This window comes from Saccopteryx bilineata, chromosome 1 (genome assembly GCF_036850765.1).
Source record: "Saccopteryx bilineata isolate mSacBil1 chromosome 1, mSacBil1_pri_phased_curated, whole genome shotgun sequence".
Taxonomy (NCBI): Eukaryota; Metazoa; Chordata; class Mammalia; order Chiroptera; family Emballonuridae; genus Saccopteryx; species Saccopteryx bilineata.
This window is the reverse complement of record NC_089490.1, coordinates 85,983,406-86,004,388: the sequence shown is the minus strand read 5'-3', so window position 1 is coordinate 86,004,388 and position 20,983 is coordinate 85,983,406. Positions and strand designations below refer to the sequence as shown.

At 46.0% G+C, this 20,983-nt stretch overlaps 1 protein-coding gene and 1 long non-coding RNA gene across 2 annotated transcripts; one reads left to right on the top strand and one right to left on the bottom strand.

The window, feature by feature from the left end:
- Window positions 1-413: 413 nt before the first annotated feature.
- Window positions 414-10,839, bottom strand: TOB2 (transducer of ERBB2, 2). Its single transcript, XM_066257094.1, has 2 exons — window positions 10,434-10,839; window positions 414-4,300 (listed from the first exon to the last, which is right to left on the bottom strand). The coding sequence occupies exon 2, from the start codon at window positions 4,201-4,203 to the stop codon at window positions 3,193-3,195; it is 1,011 nt and encodes a 336-aa protein (XP_066113191.1). The 5' UTR covers window positions 4,204-4,300; window positions 10,434-10,839; the 3' UTR covers window positions 414-3,192.
- Window positions 10,840-10,960: 121 nt separating this feature from the next.
- LOC136324356 (uncharacterized) lies at window positions 10,961-15,318 on the top strand. The gene is made up of 3 exons (XR_010729076.1): window positions 10,961-11,909; window positions 13,528-13,696; window positions 14,970-15,318. It is a non-coding gene; the product is annotated as an uncharacterized lncRNA (long non-coding RNA).
- Window positions 15,319-20,983: the final 5,665 nt, after the last annotated feature.

Here is a 20,983-nt window from a genome sequence, read left to right as displayed (position 1 = left end):
GTTTAATGGTCTGGACTCAGCAAGTGCTAGATCTAGAGCTGGCTGAAGGGATTTGGAAGGTGATCCCTCTCTCCGCCTCCAAAGAATAGGCTGTTCCTAAAAGAGCCACCAATCCATTCTCAAAGCTCTTCTTCCAGTCCTGGCCCCACCGTCTGTGTGTGAAGGGAGCTGGTGCACTTGCTAACCTCCTGGAACCTGTCTCCAATGTGGAAAAGAACCTGCGGGAGTGGGTACTCTGGTGTCCTGTGTTGATGGGATAGGTGGTAAAAAATGAGCCTGTGACACTTATGCCCAGCCAGGGGTCAGGTGAGGATGAGCAATTTTCTTGAAACCGGCAGGGGCTGGGCCACTCCCACCCTCTCCATCCCAAATCCTGGCCCAGGAACAAAACAAGCCAGGAGCAAGCAGAAGGCTATTATGTATCATGCTTTTAATACAAACTTAAAAAAATCTGGAACAATATAAACTGTACAGATTTGATCAATCTTTTTTTGTTTTTAAACTAAATCTCTAAACACACCAACGTCCCATTCCAAAATATTGCACAACATTCTGAATACAAAACGCCAATTGTATTCCTCCTTCACTAACGAAAACAAGTTCATTGCCCTATTCCCCCAAGCCCCTCTCCGCATTGCCTCAATGCCCCCTTTCCATTCCTAGGGGTCAAACCAGAGAACCTACTACAGCTCATTGCACTGAGAAAAATACATCATTCTGGACTAAATGTTTACGTTCTTTACAAGACAATCCACCTTTTGATTTGTTCCTGGAAGAGGGGTAGACAGAGGATGGGGAAAGGGGAGAAAAAGGTTTTATTTTCCTTTTTTATTTTAAAGTTTGTTTTTCCTGAAAAAATATCTTTCTCTCCTCTTTTTAAGAAAAAATCTTGAAAAGAAAATTACATTTTACGTTAGAAATATACATATATTATATATACCTCTTACATTTTACAAATGTAGCAAATTATCCAATACAAACGGACACCAAAAAATGTAAAAAATAAAAAAAAAGGTCTTCCTACGAAACCAGGTAAATTAGTGCAGATTTTTGTTTTCATTTTCTTAAAAAAAATAAAATTGAAGCAAAAATGCCTAGATTTGAGACAAGATAGACTGAACTGGGCCTAAGAGCCCAGTACTGGAGTCATTCTCAACACACATTTTTCTTCATATTTCAAGACACTATGGGGTTGGTTTCGCCCTCTCCCTATATGTGGCGAGAAAACAAGCTGACCAGAAGTGGTGGGTATGTGTGCACAAGTTCGGGAGGAGGGTGCAGGGAGGGGGCATAAGGCAGCATCCAACCTTTCCCAGAGAGCAACAATCTGCCTGGGCCTGCCACCTGTGTCGGAGCCAAGGGCTAGGGAGAGTGGTCTAGACTGGGCATGCCCCTGAGAAGTCTAGGGGAACAGATTGGAGCTAGCTGGGCTGAGGAGCCAGGACACTGACCACTGGGGGAGGTAGAACTGGTGCCCAGTGCAGGGAGGAGGCTGGCAGTGTCTGTCTGGGCTAGACCCACTGCCACAGCAGTTGTCACTTAGGGTGGCTGGGGAGGATGGCATGGGGTGCCAAGGGCTTTGGTACTTTCCAGTGATGGGGGCTCTGATGCCATGTGACCCACTTGCTAAAAGCACTATGGCATGGAAGCTGGTCTACTAGGGTTGGGTTGGAGAAACAAGTTCTCTTCCAGCAGAGTTGGGGAGTGAATGTTTTTCTGAAGTCCAAACACCCCAAAGCAATGGCTAAGCCTGGCCTGCTAGAAGACTACTCTTCATGGCATCAAGGCCCAGTGGAGTTGGGTCAGCAGTGAGTGGGGATGGCAAGAGGACCAAAGTTCTCAAGCAGTCAGGGGTAGAAATGTACTAAAATATCTACCTCAAAAGGACCAAAAAGTCTCAATTCGAGGCTCAGGATTACTTATTACAGGCACTGACCCAAAACTCTCCTCTCCTCCCAAACCAGGGTACTTAGGTGAGCAGCTCCACTCCCTGGCTAAGGTCACATGACAGGAGGTTAGGCCTCAGAGGCTGGGTACTCACTCCCTCAGCCCCTCACAGCTAACCCTTTTTTTTGAGGGGGGGAGGGGATGTAATAAACAAAAGTGCACATCCCTTTGCAGTCTAGAAACCAGTTCCTCTGCAGTGCTTCCCCTGGGAGTGTCTTAGGCCCAGCCTTGGTCTCACTATACCATGTGAACAATCCTACAAAAGACAACCTGCCCTGGCCCATTCTCCAACCTCAAACATAAATAAGCACTTGCTACAACCCAAAATCACACCCAGAGGGGAAGTTTACATGGCTTGGAATCCTTTAGAACAGGAGAGCAAACCATGCACACACATATACTCAAGCGCCCCCACACCGGCCCCACCTCCCTACCCACAAGGTCAGGCCTAGGAAAGAAGGGGCTGTATGAGAGGCCACACGTATCAATGGCTGGGTCTCCAGGGACATGGTGAGAGTTTGGGAGGCAAGGTGAGGATGGTAATGGGGCCACAGTACAAAGAAGAAAGGAATTCAGACAGAGAGCTAACCTCCCGGCGTTAGACATCAGCTCTGGGGGGAAGAGTGTCAAATGGCCAGCCAGAAGCTCCGTGACCCATGCCTGAGAAGGAGTAGGGGCTGGGATCACACCTATTTGGGTGGCAGGATACAAGAAGACCTGCTGAGGTTGGATGGCTTTGAGTGAGAGGATAGCTGGGTGATGGATGCAGTGACATGGAACAGCCCCTCCCTGTTCTGAGGAGCACCAGGCCTCAGCTGCAGCTCTTCCTTCCCTGTGAGCTTGGACACACCAATCCTTAATCAGGTGTGTGAAGGAGAAAGGAAGGAAGAGAGCAGCAATTCACATCTGGACCATTCTTAGCATAGAAAGCCACTAATTAAGGATGTTATATAGAAAACTACATGTTAAAAAAATAATAATAATAAAGACTATAAAACCCAAACCAATGAAATAAATCAGAGGCAGGCAGGAAAACAGCAGGGCAGTTGAGTTAAACACGATTCAGGTGTGGGGTGTTGGGGAGCCCCCTCCCACTCTATGTCTTGGTTGCATCTTTTTTCTAGACGTGTGAGTGAGAAGATTGGGAATCTTGTATATTTTTCTTTTCCTCTTTTTTTTGGCCTTTTCTTTCTTTTCTCTTTTCTATGGTCTTGGGTGCTCCTGGCTCCGCAGGCAGGTAGGTGGTCAGTTGGCCAGCACAACGGGCTGGAACGGCTGGCTGGGATACTGCATGGTATTCAGGTTGTAGCTGAGGCCTTCCACAAAGGGTGTCTTCTCCAGGAAGAGGCTGTTGGCACCACCTCCAAATACCTGGGCCACGTCAAAGCTGCTGCTGTTGCAGGTGCTGGCCCCACTGCCCTGGCCATCGGCCCCATCAAAGAAGAGGCTAGGAGAGCCATCACCATTGTACACGAACTCCTTGGCATTGGGTGAGAGCTGGGACTGAGAGGCAGGGTTGGGCGTGATGAAGTTCAGTGAATGCATAGATAGAGAGAGGCTCTTAGGCTTCAGCAGGTTGTTGGTGGGAGAGCGGGCCATGCGAGGCTGCTGCTGTGGGGGCTGTTGGCCACCTGCCCCACTGCTGGCCACACCCCCACCACTTGCTGCCCCACCACCCTTCTTCATCTTGGTGGAGCCAAACTTAGTGGCAGCAAAGGAGGCAGTGGTAAAAGTGATGGGCTGAGCAGAGCGTGGGATGAAGGTGGGGCTGGGAGACTGGCCAAAGGATGGTGATGGGGAGTTGGATAGGGAGCTGTCCTGGCTGCCGATGGGCACAAATACCTGGGCATCAGGGTTGAAGCTGCTCTTAATCTCCTTGTCCAGCTCTGGGGCAACACAGCCTTCACTGTCATCCAGGTACAGCACTTTCACAGCCCCCTTCTCACCAATCTGGTAGGATACCTCAAAAGGGTCAATCCAGACGCTCAGCTCCTCAGGCACATTGGCCCGCACATCCTCCACTGCCAGGCCACTCCGCTTGGCAGCCAACTCCACCACAGGGTCCACTATCTCCCCAATGTGGACACAGCGAAAGCCAGAGCCCTTCAGTGGCTTGTCAGGGTACCAGTGGCCTTCATATTTCTTTTTCAAGAGCCGCTCTAGCTCCTCCCCAAACAGGTCTGCCCGGCGCCGGGGCAGCTTATTATACAAGTAGGAGATGATGAAATTCAGGGCCACTTTGATCTCCAGCTGCATGGTCCTTTCCTAGGCAGAGAATCAGTGCAGGGCACAGGCACAAGCCCAGGGCAGTGGTAGAAGAAGGAAGGTAGGCAGTTGTGGGCTCCAGATGGCTCTGGGAAACAAAACAGGGCATCATGAGTAGATACAGAGTCAGGGGGGGAATCTATGGCATAGGACAGAGAGAAAAGCACCAACTTCTGTTCATGGAGACGCAAGGTTCCATTTCTCCCCCCTAGTGACTAGCTTCATCGTGTGATTGTGGGTAAGTCATTTTTTCTGAGTCTTACTTTCATCAGCAACATGAGGCTATCATGAAGATTAGGTTAGTTCAACAATGTCAACCTCCTCACGCCGTACTTGATATTTAGTAGGTACTTGATTAAAATAAGCTATTATTTTTTTAAAAAATTATTTATTTATTCATTTTAGAGGAGAAAGAGAAGGGAGGAAAGAGCAGGAAGCATCAACTCCCAATGTGCCTTGACTAGGCAAGCCCAGGGTTTCAAACCTGCGACCTCAGCATTCAGGTCGATGCTTTTATCCACTGCGCCACCACAGGTCAGGCCAGCTATTATTTTTTTAAAGTAATTCTAAAGAAATAGGGATGCTGTGGTTTACATTATTTTGAGAATTCAGACTACTGAATGACTACTATAACTGACATGACAAAGACTGAGCTCTTCATGCAGCTGGAGAAAGGGAGGCTCCTTCCAACTTGTCTCTGCAATATCTTGGTGAAGTCATACTCCCAAATTGTGACAGGTCAAGACACAAGTTTAAAATCTTTAGTTTTCCTCCTTAAATGGAAAGGGATACAGGTCATTGAACAAGAAGGTGCACTGTCAACTTTGGACTCAGGGCTTGGACTCTACTCACATCTAATTTGTCATCCCGGGCTCCCTGGGTGTGTGTGTGCTCTGGCTCTCACTCTGAGTTTGTGGAACTGATTTAAGAGCTGCACAGTATAATGTAGGCAAACATTGCCATCAAGATGGCCTCCAAGAATAGGGAGCATGATCCCCAGGAAAAAGTCAAGACCTATCAAAACCAGAGGGCAGGGCCAACAATGAACTGCTGACATTGGATGCTTCAGGGTAGCAGAAGAAAGGAGAGGGAAGGAAGGTTCTGTTGGCCAACAAACCTTTAACCGCAGTACTAACGTGGCCTGAGGAAATCGCTGTAGTTTCTGGCTAGAGGATATGTGATGAGGGGAGCATACAGAAAAAAAATTTCCATCACTCCGTAGCTTTCAGCTAGGGATCCATCATCACTCAGTCTCCCAGGGACTGCCTGACCACCTGTCCTTGATATCAGATCAGATTTATCAAGTGTTCGGAGATCCCTGGAGAGGAGGCAGCCCAAGATAAACACCCAGATTGTTATTTTGGGATTCTCTGACAGCCAGATTGCAGAGGTCAAACAGGTTTATTCTCAAGTTCTGGGCCAGCTGCATGTCTCAGGAAGATGATCTGTAGGTCCTAAGAGCCAGTGAACCTCATCTCCCACTTTCTCCAAAAGAACAGCTCCAAACTCATGCTGTGGGTGAACTGAACTAAAAAGGCCACCTTTTCCAGAGCCAACAAGACCAGAACATGTTCCTAACCAGACCTCTGGGTGAAATTGCTGCTGAGCTCAGCACAGAGACAAGATTGATCTATGATCTGTCAAGGGCATCTTCTGTCCTGTGATAGTCCTGGAGCTGGAATTTGATAATCCCTCTGGGACCAGCACAGAGTATGCAGGGGCTAATTCTAGACTTGAGGATCTTCAGTTTTCTGAACACCTGCCTCAACTCACATCCCTGTAATTCTCAGACCTGGGCCATGGCTTTTAGGGGCATTTTTAGGACTGAATCCTCAAGTGAAGTTCTTTCAGATGAATTTCAGAGAAGATACACTGGGTCAATTTGGAGCATCACACTTGTTAGCTAGGTCTAGTCCTGCCCTCATTACAGGTCTGAGCAGGCAGAGGGTCACATGGGGAGTCCACAGAGGTGCCAAAGCATGGCCTCTTCCTCTTCCATGCCCTCCACAGGGATGCTCAGGATTCAGGAGACTCTTATCTCCCCTCTATCCCAGCCTCCAACAAAGACTTAATCTCTAAGTTGCTTCAAATATCTATTCATAGTTACTACAGATCAATTCCAGGGTGCAGTTCTTCAATTAGTTTTAGTAGAAGGAAGAAGAATGGTTAAGATAAGGGGCTCTCTGTTTTTGAGGACTGGGTTGATCATCAAAGGAAAAGATAAGTCACCAGGAACTTGGGCCTCACTCAAGAATGGAGGTATGTAAGGGCAACGGTAGCCTACTAGAGATGTCTAACACAGAGAATAAAAAGTTGTGAAGAAAGCTGACATTGGTTCCCAAGAATGAGACTGAAGTTAAAGACAGTGCATTCAGAAAAGTGAAACAGACCTGAATTCAGTATATGATACTTCTCAAGGGAATCACATAGCCTCTTGGTATGGTATGCAGATCAAAGGGCTCCTCTACTTTTCTAGCCTTCCCCAAACTTTGATGCATATTTGCCTTCCAAATTCCCTAAACCATTTAGTCTCAAAACGGCAGCATTTTAAATGCAGAACTAATTCACTGGAAAATAAGCCTCCCACCTCAAAATACAATAGAATCACCGTCATCAGCTCTGCCTAGCTAGCCTTTTTATGCAGCATCAGCAACTAAAGCTGCACACTAATTTATAACTCCGTGATGCTGCCACACAAACAAGGAAGTATATATAATGTCACCTTTGCCTCTTTAATTAGAGAACAGGCCAGGCCAGATGGCTGTAGGGTGGAACCTTACAAAAATGCCAGATAACCAGAATGAGATTTTCTGCTCTACCAGCTCAGGCTCTAATTTTGACTTCAAGAAGCTTATGGAACAGAGGATTAAAGAACTGGTGCTGTCTTGTCTTTAACTAAAGATAGAAGTGACCACTCTGATGAGTTTGATCTTCTTCTTCCTTTTTTAGGGGGTTTGGACCAATTCTAGAGCTTGTATATAAAATATTCATAGAATGTGGTTAAGATCAGAAAGTTTAGAAACAACAATCCTTCAATAAAAGGAACAAGTAGATCTGGGTTAAGCTGCAGGAGAAAGAACTCTAAGAACTTTTCCAACCTTGAGTCAAGGGCAAAAGGACAGAAAAGTGGCAAAAAGTGTTTTAACAATAGGAAATCTACCATTTTTCAATATATTAAAAAGTTGCACATGTGAAAATAAATTGTTCTCTTATTCAGAATCTTATATCCTTCACTTATTTCCAGCAGCAAAATTAATCCTAGAATCAGATCCTTTGTGCTGACTTGTGTTTTGAAAAAAAGTGCATAAAAGGACAAAAAAGGCCCTGGCCAGTTGGCTCAGCGGTAGAGCGTCGGCCTAGCGTGTGGGGACCCGGGTTCGATTCCCGGCCAGGGCACATAGGAGAAGCACCCATTTGCTTCTCCACCCCCCATCCCCTCCTTCCTTTCTGTCTCTCTCTTCCCCTCCCGCAGCCTAGGCTCCATTGGAGCAAAGATGGCCCGGGCGCTGGGGATGGCGCCTTGGCCTCTGCCCCAGGCGCTAGAGTGGCTCTGGTCCCGGTAGAGCGACGCCCTGGAGGGGCAGAGCATCGCCCCCTGGTGGGCAGAGCTTTGCCCCTGGTGGGCCTGTCAGGCGCATGCGGGAGTCTGTCTGACTGTCTCTCCCCGTTTCCAGCTTCAGAAAAATACAAAAAGGACAAAAAGGACAAAAAGTGGGAGGTGGAAGGCAGCTGAAATCAATGATACAGTAACAGAAATTCCAGAGAAAACGTCTAACAAAAATGCAAAGGAAGAATTTTAAGAAAAGTTTTGTCAGTTACATTTTAAAGGAGAAAAGGAGAGATAATGGCAAGGGAACCCACCAGGTTCCTAAAAAAATACTCAAGTACCTGAAGCCTTAATATCCAAATCCTTTTACAATCAAGCAAAACTGTTTTCAAATGAGTGTGAAAAGAGGAGTCAGGGAGTAGGGAGTAGTCCTCTATTTTGACAAGGCCAATATGTGTCACAAACTGGATGCCAGGGAGTGAGAGCTGAGTTCCAGGGGGGGGACAGGGGACATACCCACCCCACCGGTCCAGGAGCACCTGTCTGGCGGGTGTGGTTGAAAAGCTTCCAGGAATTGTGCCGACTGACTGCACGACCTCGCCCTGAGTTTCACACCTTATCCCCCTAACCCGGGCTGGCACAGCTCAAGTCTGACTGGAAGGCTCCCTCGCCTAATAGGGCCTTTCTTACAGCACCCCAGGTTCTTCTGAAGCTAGGAAGACTCGACTGAGCCCCAAGGTAAGTGGGCAAGCCGGCGGCGAAGTCGCACTCTGCACCCTGGGAATTGTAGTCTGGAAACCTCACGCTCGGGTTGAAGCAAGTGACCTAGTTTCTCTGCACACTACACCTCCCGCGTACTTTGCGAAGGCTCGGTCAGCAAAACTACGCATGCCCAGTAAGGGGAGCCGGCCGAGGGTTGGAGAACTGAGGAAAAGTTTCCGATGCACATGCGCGCTGTGGCGGACGGCCCCTTCCCCCGCCCACCGAATAATGTATTTTATATAAATTCTCTCCATAAGGCCTACATGCCGTATTGTTAGCACATCCATGTTTTGGTTTCCCGAGAGGCTGAACTTTTTCTCCCTTTCTCTTCACCGCCTCCCATGACAGCTGAATTAGGAATCTGCTTAAAAATGAGTTTTTCCTGGCTAAAGGCGGTGGTTTGGTATAAATTCGCATTCCTACCCCCACCCCTGACGCTTAATCTGTATTCCTGGGGCTTGGAGGTCTCCGTCTGGAGTTGCTGTAGGGGCGATGGATTAAAAAAGAAAAGAGCCTTTTCATTTAATGCCCAGCAAACTTGGCTCCAGCACCCCAACAGCCAGGAAAGGCAGGAATTAAAAAGCCAGTTCTCTCGTTCTCTCGGCCAAAGAAATTCCCAGTTAAACTGCAGGGAGGCGCAGGGCCGACAATCAGAAGGTCCGAAGCCAGCAGGGCCCAAGCCTCACGCCTTTTCCATCCCAAGTACGAGTAACCAGACCCGTTGAGGCAAATGGGAAAAGGTTCCCGGGCAGGGAAGGGAAAACTGTACATCTGACACCTGAACATCATCTAATACTTGAGTCTCCTCCCACTGCAAGGCCTGCTCTCTGACCAGACTTACCAGATCCTCGGCAAAGCTCCCCTACCAGGTGTTAAACCTCCCTAATCCTTCCTCCCACACAACTTCTTACGCTCTCCATTTAAGAGGGAGATGGGGACAAATGCCCAAGAAAGCAACAGGGGTGTTTTTCTACTAGAAAATCTAAGATGAGGGACCCACTCCTAGCGTAGGGTAGGTAGGAAGAAGAAAAATGTTACATACTAAGCAGGATCCCAAGAGCCCCGCCGCTGGCCCCTAAGTTGATACTTGTGTAGGGCTCTGGATTCTCTGGGGTGTGTGAAAGGGCCTGTCAGTTGCCCTTCCTCTCTCTGCTCCCTTCCCCCTCCCTTTCTGGTCAAGGACACAGTCCATCCTCAGGACAGGAGGAAAAGGAGCTTAAGAGTAGGGCTCTTCCTCCCAGACTTCATCAGGATCAAACAGAATCCACTCACCGGTATTGCTCTAAAGGTACTTTTTTCTGCCCAGTTTTTCCTGAAAACACTAAAGAGGATAAGAGCTTAAGCCCAAATGGCGAATTTTGGCTTAGTGGCCAAAGGGCAGTCACCAGTGACCGGTCCAAAAGGGGATGTCCACCCTTCACTCCTTAGGCTTCACAGGGCCAAAAATAAACCCTATTAATTATTACCCCTTTTCCCCCCACACGGGAAAAGAAACAAGCAAAGCCTGAATCCCCTTCCTTCCTCTGATTTATTTAATGGTGGTGAATTAGTTTTTTTGGAGGAACAAGAAAAATCAAGCGAGTCTATAGAATAAGAACTGAAGGAGGCGGACAGGGAGGAAGTGCACCCCACCCAGGAGGGGGTCACACTTGGAAGAGGGAGAGAAGGGGGCTCTAGGGTACTCCAGGATTAGGGAGAGCGTGAGGAGAGGTAATGGGTTACAAGGGGAAAAGGGAGTTCTCGAGGGGAGGTGGAAGGGGAAAGAAAAACGCTGGCCAGGCGTGAGGCGAAGGCGCGACAGCTACGTGAAACATCCAGCAAAGCGAAAAGCGAGAGTGGGAATGGGTGTGGGAAGCTGTTCGGACTGGTGGGTTTCAGGGGGCCCCCGCCCGCACGCCCCTCACGCACTCACTCGGGTCTCCGCGGCGGCGGGGCGGGCTGCCGACCGCGGTGCGGCTTCTTCCTCCAGGATGGTTGGTACTGAGCGCGGGACAGAGGTCGATCTCCCTTCCTCACGGGCGCCGATGTGTGTGTCCTTTTCTTCAATGTGGGTTAGGGGGAGACTTGGAGGGGCTATGGACTAGGACTCTCAATAATAACTCTTTTAGCTTTTTGGAGGTAGGGCTCACCGGCAGGCGGGCAGGCCAGCGGCGACGACGCGGGGATGGCGAGCCGGAGGGCGGCTCGTATCACGGGGTGGAGGACGGACCCGGCTGTGGCCGGCGGGCGGTCCTGCCCTTGTAGCCCCGCGTCTCCTGAGGCACTCACTTCTCTACACCGTCCACCAGCACATCCCCGCGCCCGGGACCGAAGTGAGCAAAGTCAATGAAAAGTTTCACCCTTAGCAACCCTGCGCACGGATCCGGCTTCCCCACCCCTGCGTGATGCGTCCCTCCGCCCTGCAGGGGCGGGGCTGGAGACGGGCCGGGACTACTTCGGAGGCGGCGGGCGGCTTAACCCCTAGTGTCACGAGGCCTGCGGCCGGCTAACTCATGGGCATTTGGCGACCCCTGCTCCAACACCACCCTCCAGTGACCGATCCCGTCTCAGCACTCGGATCTCAGCTCAAAAGTCAGCAAGGCCGCCTATCCTCCCCATTGTGGCGCCGCCTCGTAATTATTTTTTTCATAACCCAAAAGTGCTCATCGTGTAAGGTGTTTCCCCATGTTAACAGCGAGTTCGGTGAGGGCAGGGGCCTGGACACTTTGGGTGTATTGGATGAAGGGATATTGAGGGCAGGGGAGTGACCACGCTGTGTTCGGTCCTGCAAACCCCTCCTCCCCCGGCGAGTCCCTCCAGCTCTGGGCGTCTGACGTCCCCGCGGCCCTCACACTGCCCTAGTTATGGGTGATGGTGGCGGGGGTGGGGCGGCGTTGAGGAGATGACACGAGCTCTGCAAACGTTTCGGACCTTTCAACTCGAGTTGGCCTGACTCTGCCCAAGCACCTCGTCGTACTTCGGTGGGGAACGACCGTAACATCAAGGGAGGGCGAGGGAGAAACTGGGGCTCGGCACGCTGATCCGGAGAAGGGGGGAGGCGAGGGAGTCCGGACATCAGGAAAAGGAAACGCCTCTGCTGCCCCGTTACCTCGCGGCAGGCCCAGCCCCTCTGAGGACGCCTCCATTCTCTTCCCGGCTGGCGACCTCCAACGCAGGATAGTAGAAAGCCACATTTTTTTTTTTTGTGACAGACCCAGCCGGCGGGGGGTGACGCCTTCTAGTGCCAGGGGCACTGGGCTTGTGCACCGGAGGGTCCCTAGTGGAGCGGTTCGAGGCTCACCGAAGCCGGGACGTGGCGCTCTAGGCCCGTGCGCTCTAGCCTCTTGCCCGGGCTCTGGTCACGCGAGCTCCCGGACACTTGGTGACTGCGTGGAACGCGGAGTTACGGGTAGGGAGGCCGGTGCCCGGACTGTCAGGTGGCGAGTCCCGGGGCTCCTGAAGCTTGCGCGTCAAGTCCTCCCCTGTTCCTTCTTTATTTTATTTTATTTTTTTTAATTTTTTTTTACATATTTTATTTATTCATTTTAGAGAGGAGAGAGAGAGACAGGGGTGGGGGTGGGGGCAGGGAGCAGGAAGCATCAACTCCCATATGTGCCTTGACCAGGCAAGCCCAGGGTTTTGAACCGGCAACCTCCGCGTTTCCAGGTTGACACTTTATCCACTGCACCATCACAGGTCAGGGCCCCTGTTCCTTCTTTAATTGCTTATTCTCCAGTTCTCTCCCACCCTGACCTTTATTCTCTTTCCAGAAGGTTCCAGCCCAACTACAGTCGCTGAACCACGTGGGGTGGTGAGATCCGAAAGTTTCTAGATACGAACAGTTTGCATCCCCCCCCCCCCCCCCCCCCGTCACTCTTTGGCAAGGACAGAGAGCAATAGTAACGTGGGGGTTTTAATTCGATTTCCTAGACTGCAGCAGAGAACCGCCAACTGGAGGGCAAACTCCACGGGGGGCAGGCAGGTGCAAAGGAGCGGGAGCCATTGAGTCCCCATCCTCCACACTCGAATAAGAGCTTCGCCTCTTGGGGCACCTCCAGGGACTACTTGCCTTATGCGTCAGGGACAGACAGAGCGTCACATACACGCCCCCTCCGCTATGCGCCATTCCTCCCCTCCCCTTTTTTCCCTCCCACTTCACTTCACTTCTCTACCCTCCCTTCCTTTTCACTTGCCTCCCCTCCCTACCCTCCGCTCCTCTCCCCTCTCCTTTCCTATCCTGCGTGTTCCAACCTGGCAAAAGCCCCACCGATCCACACGGTGCCAGACAACTGAATAGCTAAAAATATAACTGGTGCTAGCAACAGCCTGCCCATTGGTCGGGTAGAGGGAGAGGCGGCATCTGATTGGGTTTTCGATTCAACGGGGACTAAGGTTGGAGGCAGAGAGCTGAGGAACCAGGGCCCTTGGGGAGAACGAGCATTTGCAAGCATTTGCGCAGAGAGGCATTGCAAGGGATTCTGGTATTTGTAGTAATTAGAAGGCAGCCATGGAAATAGGTGGGTTTGAATCCCAGTTCTACCACCAATTATTACCTTGATTTAATGTCAACAAATTTCTTTTTTTTTTTTTTTAATTCTTTAAAGCTCTAAACCAGGGGTCTCAAACTCGCGGCCTGCCGAACAATTTTGTGCGGCCCGCAGACTAATCCACGAAGTTCAAAATATTTTGGATAAAATTAAGTAAGCCTAGGGGCCTACTTGTATTTTTCATTTCTCTAGCATCCTAGCTAGATATTAGCTTAGTTAACAGCAGTTGTGATGCGAACTACAGTTTCTGGTCGTTTTGTGACACTGAGTAAACTGCATGTACGATTGTGCTTGTTGTACTGATTTTTTTTTTGTTTTTAACTGCAGTGAGAAAAGTGTTGCGTAACAGTTGCCTTTTGTAGACCTAGTGCGGCCCGCCGACCGGCTGTGATCTTGCTCTGCGACCCACATGCTGAGTTGAGTTTGAGACCCCTGCTCTAAACATTTCTATTTATTTATTTTATTTTTTATTCATTTTAGAGAGGAGAGGGAAAAACAGAGAGAGAGAGAGAGAGGAGAGACAGAGAGAGAAGGGGGGAGGAGCTGGAAGCATCAACTCCCATATGTGCCTTGACCAGGCAAGCCCAGGGTTTCGAACCGGGGACCTCAGCATTTCCAGGTCGACGCTTTATCCACTGCGCCACCACAGGTCAGGCCAACAAATTTCTTTACTTCATCAAACCTGTTTTATCATACTTAAAAGGGAGATCGTGGGGGATTAAATATGGTAACTGTATGCAAAGCCTGGCTCAAACAGTTGCTATTCTTAACCATTCTTACAAATTTACATTTTATACATTTGTGCTCAGTTCACTGTACATTCCACAATAAGAAACCTTATAAGACAGAATGATTAGAAAAGTGAGGGTGAGCTGAAAGGAATTCCAGGGTATCTCAGGAAGGGGTGCTGGTGGAGTCCATATAAGCCAGTGTTTCCCAATGTGGGGCCCACGGCCCACAGGGGGGCAATTCGATAGTCAAGGGGGGGCAATTTGAAAATGGACTCGGCACGACTAACTTTCGCCCTGGGCCATTTAAATGCAATGCTAGATATCGGTGCCAAATTTAACAAAAAATGCAATTCTTAAATAATTTCGGTAAATAATTATTAACTATAATTTCATTTGATGAGACCAAAATATCAACTGGGTGATTGGCGTCAAGTAAACTTCGTCCTGGGTTCACCGCGGAGCGTGCCGTCTGCCGCGGGGAACCCCGGACGTTTTAAAAACTCGCTAAACAACGCAGTTATTCTCACCTAATTGGCCCATCACAACTTCTGTAGTGTTTCACATCATTCAGTTGGTGTTAATTTGAAATAAGTGTCAGTCAAAACTGTTGTAAAAGCTCGTTGATTTAATAAATATACATATATATATTGCATAGATATAATTGGTATTTGATTTTATTTTTATCAATATTAAACTCTTTATTAAGTACTTCTTGCATTGGGGCTAGAAAGCAATAATATTTTATAAATATTACTGGGGCTATCATAGTGCATGCACGACAATTTTAATTTTAGAAGCATAACTTTCCATAAAATTTTGTCAAGTGGAAAAAATATAGATACCTTTTGATTTGTGGTGGTAGTGTAGTAAATGTGTTATATACATTTAAATAAATATGAATTTTTAGTATATGTTTACTCTGTCACATTGAATATATTTTAACGCATTTTAATGTTTTTTTTTTTATTTTTTTTTTAGATTTTATTTATTCATTATAGAGAGGAGAGAGAGAGAGAGAGAAGGGGGGAGGAGCAGGAAGCATCAACTCCCATATGCGCCTTGACCAGGCAAGCCCAGGGTTTTGAACCGGCAACCTCAGTGTTTCCAGGTTAACGCTTTATCCACTGCGCCACCACAGGTCAGGCGCATTTTAATGTTTTTAATTGATCTTATTTTTATTATACTCCATAGTAAAATGAGTGGTGCAAGCAAGAAAAAAATTCGTCAATATTTGGAGGAATATTTAAAATTTGGGTTCATACCTGCTGTTCATGATGAGCGGATTCCTTTTTGTCTTTTATGCCAGCAATGCTTGACCAAAGAATCAATGAAATGAGGTCATCTTGAGGCTCATTTGAAGGCGAAACATAGTGCTCATATTAATTCAGATTTGAGTTACTTTAAAACTTTAAAGAAAAATTTTGAAAAAAGAACATTAAAGTCTCTATTTACTGCTCATACTTCAACTAATAATCGTGTTCTTGAGGCTAGTTATCAAATTTCTTTATTCATCGCTAAAACTGGAGAAAATCACACTATAGGAGAGAATTTAATAAAACCGTCAATATGCCTGACCTGTGGTGGCGCAGTGGATAAAGCGTCCACCTGGAAATGCTGAGGTTGCCGGTTCGAAACCCTGGGCTTGCCTGGTCAAGGCACATATGGGAGTTGATGCTTCCAGCTCCTCCCCTCATCTCTGTCTCTTCTCTCTCTCTCTCTCTCTCTCTCTCTCTCTCTCTGTCTCTCCCTCTCCTCTCTAAAATGAATAAATAAAAAAAAAAAAAAAAACAAAAACAAAAAAAAACCCGTCAATATCAGCATTTCTTAAAACAGTTCTTGAAAAAGATGACAAAGATGTAAAAGCTATGCCACTCAGTAACAATTCTGTTAGCAGAAGAATAGACGAAATGAGTGAGGATATTGAAAAATAACTTATTGAAAAGCTGAAAACAAGAAAATTCTCCTTGCAAATGGATGAAACAACTTTGAGAGACAGTGAGGCAGTATTGATAACTTACGTAAGATATATTGATAAAGGACATTTTGCTGAAGAAATGTTGTTCTGTAAAAGATTAGAAAGCACCACTACCTCCAAAGATATATATAATAAGCTAAAAAACTACTTAGATGTCAATGATATACCAATGAAAAATATAACATCTTGTGCTGCAGATGGTGCTCCCAATATGATGGGCAAGAAAAAGGCTGCTTAAAATTGATGAAAGATGCGAATCCAGAAATGATTCTTGTGCATTGTGTTATTCATAGGGAAAACTTGGTAGCTAAAAACATCTTGCCTGTTCTGAATGAAGTATTACATACAGTAATAAAGTGTGTTAATGCTATTAAAGCTAGTGCCAAATGTGAGCGTCTTTTCAAGCTATTTTGTGAAGAACAAAATGAAGACCATGTGAGACTTTTACTTCATACTGAAGTAAGATGGCTATCTAAAGGAAACTGTTTGAAAAGATTTATGGAACTGTTTGATACTCTTAGTGATTTTTTAAGCGACAAACCTGAAATGAAGTATCTGTTAACAATAGATGGTAAAGCATTTGAGTTATTAAGCCGATATCTTTGAAAAACTAAATATATTAAATAAGCAACTTCAAGGAATAAAACTCTTGTCGATGCAAAAGCAAAGATATTTGGTTTCATTACCAATATTGAGTTATGTCAGAAACATATTAACAACAAAAACTTTAAACAGTTTCATTGGCTCCAAAAATGTGAAGTAACTGATACCGCTTTACTTGTTATTGTCAATCATTTGAATATTCTATCGGCTGATTTAAAAGAAAGATTTTCTGATTTAAAACAAATTGATTTCCCAACATGGATGATGCAGCCAATGTTAGTGGATTTGTCTGATATATCAAATATGCAGTATCAAGAAGAACTCGCAGAATTGCAAAATGATGAGTCAGTTAAAGCTTTATTTAATATCAAAGGAGCGATGGCATGGCTTTGTGAGGAAACAGAAATCAAATACCCAAATTCAACCAAATGTGCAAGAAAACTATTGCTACCGTTTCCATCTTCATTTTTAGCTGAATGTGGATTTAGTGCTGTAAATGATTTACTGGTAAAAAAAAGAAATCGGCTGGATATAACACAACGTGGAGACTTGAGACTAAAGCTAACCAAATTGGAACCTAATATAAAATCTCTGTGCAGCAAGCATCAAGCGCAAGGATCACACTAAATTAAAATAATAAATTAATATAGAAAAATCTGTATTAAAATTATTTGGAATTTAAATTTCTGTTTTTCATTATATGTTTTGAAATTTTACTTACTGTGTTAACAATTTCATAGTGATTTCTTCCTAGAACCTATCATTTATGTTTATTAAGTGAACAAATCAATTTTTTAATGTTAAAAAAACTATGTATGTTACATAGGGGGGGACATAAAAATTTTAGAAAGGTTAAGGTGGGGCATGGCACAAAAAAGGTTGGGAAACACTGATATAAGCAGTAAAGGATAGACAACTTCTACCATTCAGTGCAGACTGAGATAGGGTGTTGAATTCATGTGTTCATGCTTTTTTGTTTTGTTTTTTTGTGTGACAGAGATGAGAAGCATCAACTCTTCATTGCTGCTCTTTAGTCTCTTAGTTCATTGATTGCTTTCTCATATGTGCCTTGATGGGGGGAGGGAGCTGCAGCAGAGCTAATGACCCCTTGCTTAAGCTAGCTAGCAACCTTAGTCTCAAGCCAGCAACCATGGGGTCATGTCTATGATCCCACGCTCAAGTTGGTGAGCCCATGCTCAAACCGGCAACTTTGGAGTCAAACCTGGGTCCTCTGCGTCCCAGTCTGACACTCTATCCACTGTGCCACTGCCTGGTCAGGCCATGTGTGTCCATGCTTTCATTTGAATATCCCCTTCACTGCTGGAAACACAGCAGCCCTGAGCAACATCACTAAAAATCTGAGCATCCTTTTCAGTTGAGAGTCTAAGGTAAAGGGTTAGCATGTAAACAGGAAAAGATAAAACAGGGAAAAAAGGTAATTTGCCTTTTTTTTTCTTTTGTGACAGAGAGAGGAACAGACATACTGGAAGGGGGAGAGATGAGAAGCATCAGTTCTTTGTTGTGGCACCTTAGTTTCCCATTGATTGCTTTCTCATATGTGCCTTGACCGGGGGGTGACAGCAGACTGAGTGACCCCTTGCTCTAGCCAGAGACCTTGGGTTTAAGCTGGTGAGCCTTGCTCAAACCAGAAGAACCTGCGCTCAAACTGGCAACCTCAGGGTTTCGAATCTGGGTCCTCCACATCCCAGTCTGATGCTCTAACCACTGCACCACAGCCTGGTCAGGCTGTAATCACCTTTCTAAACTGCTGTCATTTATTTATTTTTTTATTTTTTTTTTAAGGTAGTTCGATTTTCAATTTTTTTTTTTATTATTTTTTTTAAAGATTTTTATTTATTTTTATTCATTATAGAGAGGGGGGAGAGAGAGAGAGAGAGAGAGAGAGAGAAGGGGGGGAGGAGCAGAAAGCATCAACTCCCATATGTGCCTTGACCATGCAAGCTCAGGGTTTTGAACTGGCAACCTCAGTGTTTCCAGGTTGACGCTTTATCCACTGCGCCACCACAGGTCAGGCGCTGTCGTCATTTATGAGAAAAGTTTTTCTTCCTCTTCCCAACAAGATTTCATCTTGCCAGAACCTGTGAGCTGAATTCCTACTCAAGCATTCCAGAGTCCCTTCCCATTTTGAGTAATTATTCCTTGAAAGGCACACACTATGTTTTAAAAATGGTGAGCTTCAGAAGCAACCATGTGCAGAGGGAAGAAGTGGGGGCAGCTCTGCTGTCTGAGTAAGCAAATTATGCCAGATTTTTTGTTGCCGTGACAAGTCAAGCTGGTCATAATTAGTACCAGTTCATTCTCAGGGGTGAGTCACTCCCAAATACAAATACACATGTCAGGGTGGGAAATTTTGTAGTTTTAAATAAGTTATGCAAAAGCCCTGGCTGAGTAGCTTGGTTGGAATGTTGTCCCAACATGGCAAGGTTGTGGGTTTGATCCCTGGTCAGGGCATCTGCATGAGTCAACTAATAAGTGCATAAATGGGTGGAACAGCAGGTTGATGTCTCTCCGTATCTCTAAAAATCAATAAATTAAAAAATTTAAAATTCCTCAGTTTGATTCTTTTGACCCACTGCCAAAGCAGGGCAGGAGCAAAGAAAGCCACGGCAGAAACACTTTGGAGAAGATTGGGTACACAGAGCAAATGATTTGCTGTTTATTAATCACAATCAATATAAGTGAATTCTAGTAAATAAGAAACCTATCTTTTGCTAAGACTCCAAAACTGGTGTTTGAATGAAAGTAACATTATTGTCTTGATGATGGCAGATAGGCCACTTAGGGATAGAGTTGATAAGGAACTGAAAACTTGGAAAAGATGGGAATTAGAATTTTTTTTTAGGTAGGAAAATTCCAACTAAGGAAAAGAATCTTTCACCTTTATGTCCCAGCTTCAAACTGTTACTAAACAGTAGGTCAGAACAGAGGGACAGTCTCTCTGAAATTTAGTTCAGTTCAATTCCTTGGGAAGTTAATTTTCTTAATTTATTTAATTTTTTTTATTTATTGATTTGAGAGAGAGAGAGGAAGGGAGAGAGAGGAACATCGTTCTGTGCCCTGACCAGGGATCAAACTGGCAACCTCTGTGCTTCAGGCCAAAGCTCTAATCAATAGAGCTACCCAGCCAGGGCACTTTTTTTAAAGGCTAATTGGCAGGCCATGATCTACATCTAGTGGATGTATTATTTTTGCATGATTTAATATATTAAAATTTAAAAAATGAGGTTGAGAGCCCTGGCTGGATACCTTGGTTGGTTGGAGCATCGTCTGGAAGTACAAATGTTGTCAGTTCAATCCCTGGTCAGGTAATAACAGGAACAGATCGATGTTCCTGTCTCTCTCCCTCTCTTGCAAAATCAATAAATAAAAATAAAGATCTGTTTACAATGGGCATTGAAACTGGCAATTGTTTGGAGTTGAATGGCAGCCCTCTCCTTTAAAACTGGGCCTGTGCTCCCTGATTCTCCCAAGGTCCCCACCACTCCTTATTGTTTCCCAGACAGGGAGGCCAAGGGTCTCATACCATTTATCATTGTGTTTGGACTATTCTTCTTACACCCCTCCCATTTCAATCAATTCTATTATTCACCCATACTCCTAAGTCTGTGGTCCCTTTTCCAGTTCATTGTAATAAGTAATTTTTTCAGTGGCTGCTAGTTGTGTGCCCTGTGGTGGAGGAAGGAGCAAGGATTTTATGATCTAATTCATTGTTTTTAAATTCTGGGTCATGATCCATTACTGGGTCATAAAATCACTTGGTTTCATGAATTTCAGCCACAAACTTTAGAATGGAAAAAAATGAAAATATTAGAGAGTACAATACACATAGTAAAGAATGACCAGGCGGTGGTGCAGTGGATAGTGTCAAAGTGGGACACAGACGACCCAGGTTCAAAACCCTGAGGTGGCCAGCTTGAACGTGGCCTCACCAGCTTGAGCGCAAGGTCACTGGCTTCAGTGTGGGATCATAGACATGACCCCATGGTCACTGGCTGGAGCAAGGGGTCACTTGCTCTGTTGTAGCCCCCCTCCCCGCCATTTCTCACAAATGAGAAAGCAATTAATGAACAACTAAGGAGCCACAATGAAGAACTGATTCTTTGCATCTCTCTCCCTTCCTATCTGTCTGTCCCTATCTGTCTCCTGATCCGTCTGTCACCAAAAAACAAACAAAAACCACAAATAAAAAAACAGGTAAGTACTGTTTCACAAAACTTTTGTTATGTGTATGTACTAGGAATGAACATAGTCCAACTGAGAGCTTGTTGTGGGGTTGGTGCCTCTAGAAGCATTCATGAGATGTCAGGCACTTAGAAGGAAGAGGTACCAAGTTGGCAAGCTGATGTCAAGGGGCAAGGGCATTTCAAACAAAGGAAAACAAGAGAGCCAAGATCACAGGGAGTGTGTAAGGAATATCCCTTCAATTGCCTAATGAAGAGCATAGAGAAATAGAGGGGCCTGACCTGTGGTGGCACAGTGGATAAAGCACTGACCTGGAATGCTGAAGTCCAGTTCAAAACCCCAGCTTGCCCAGAGAAGGCACATATAAGAAGCAACTACTACACGTTGACGCTTCCTGCTCATGTCCCCCCTCGTTCTGTTTCTT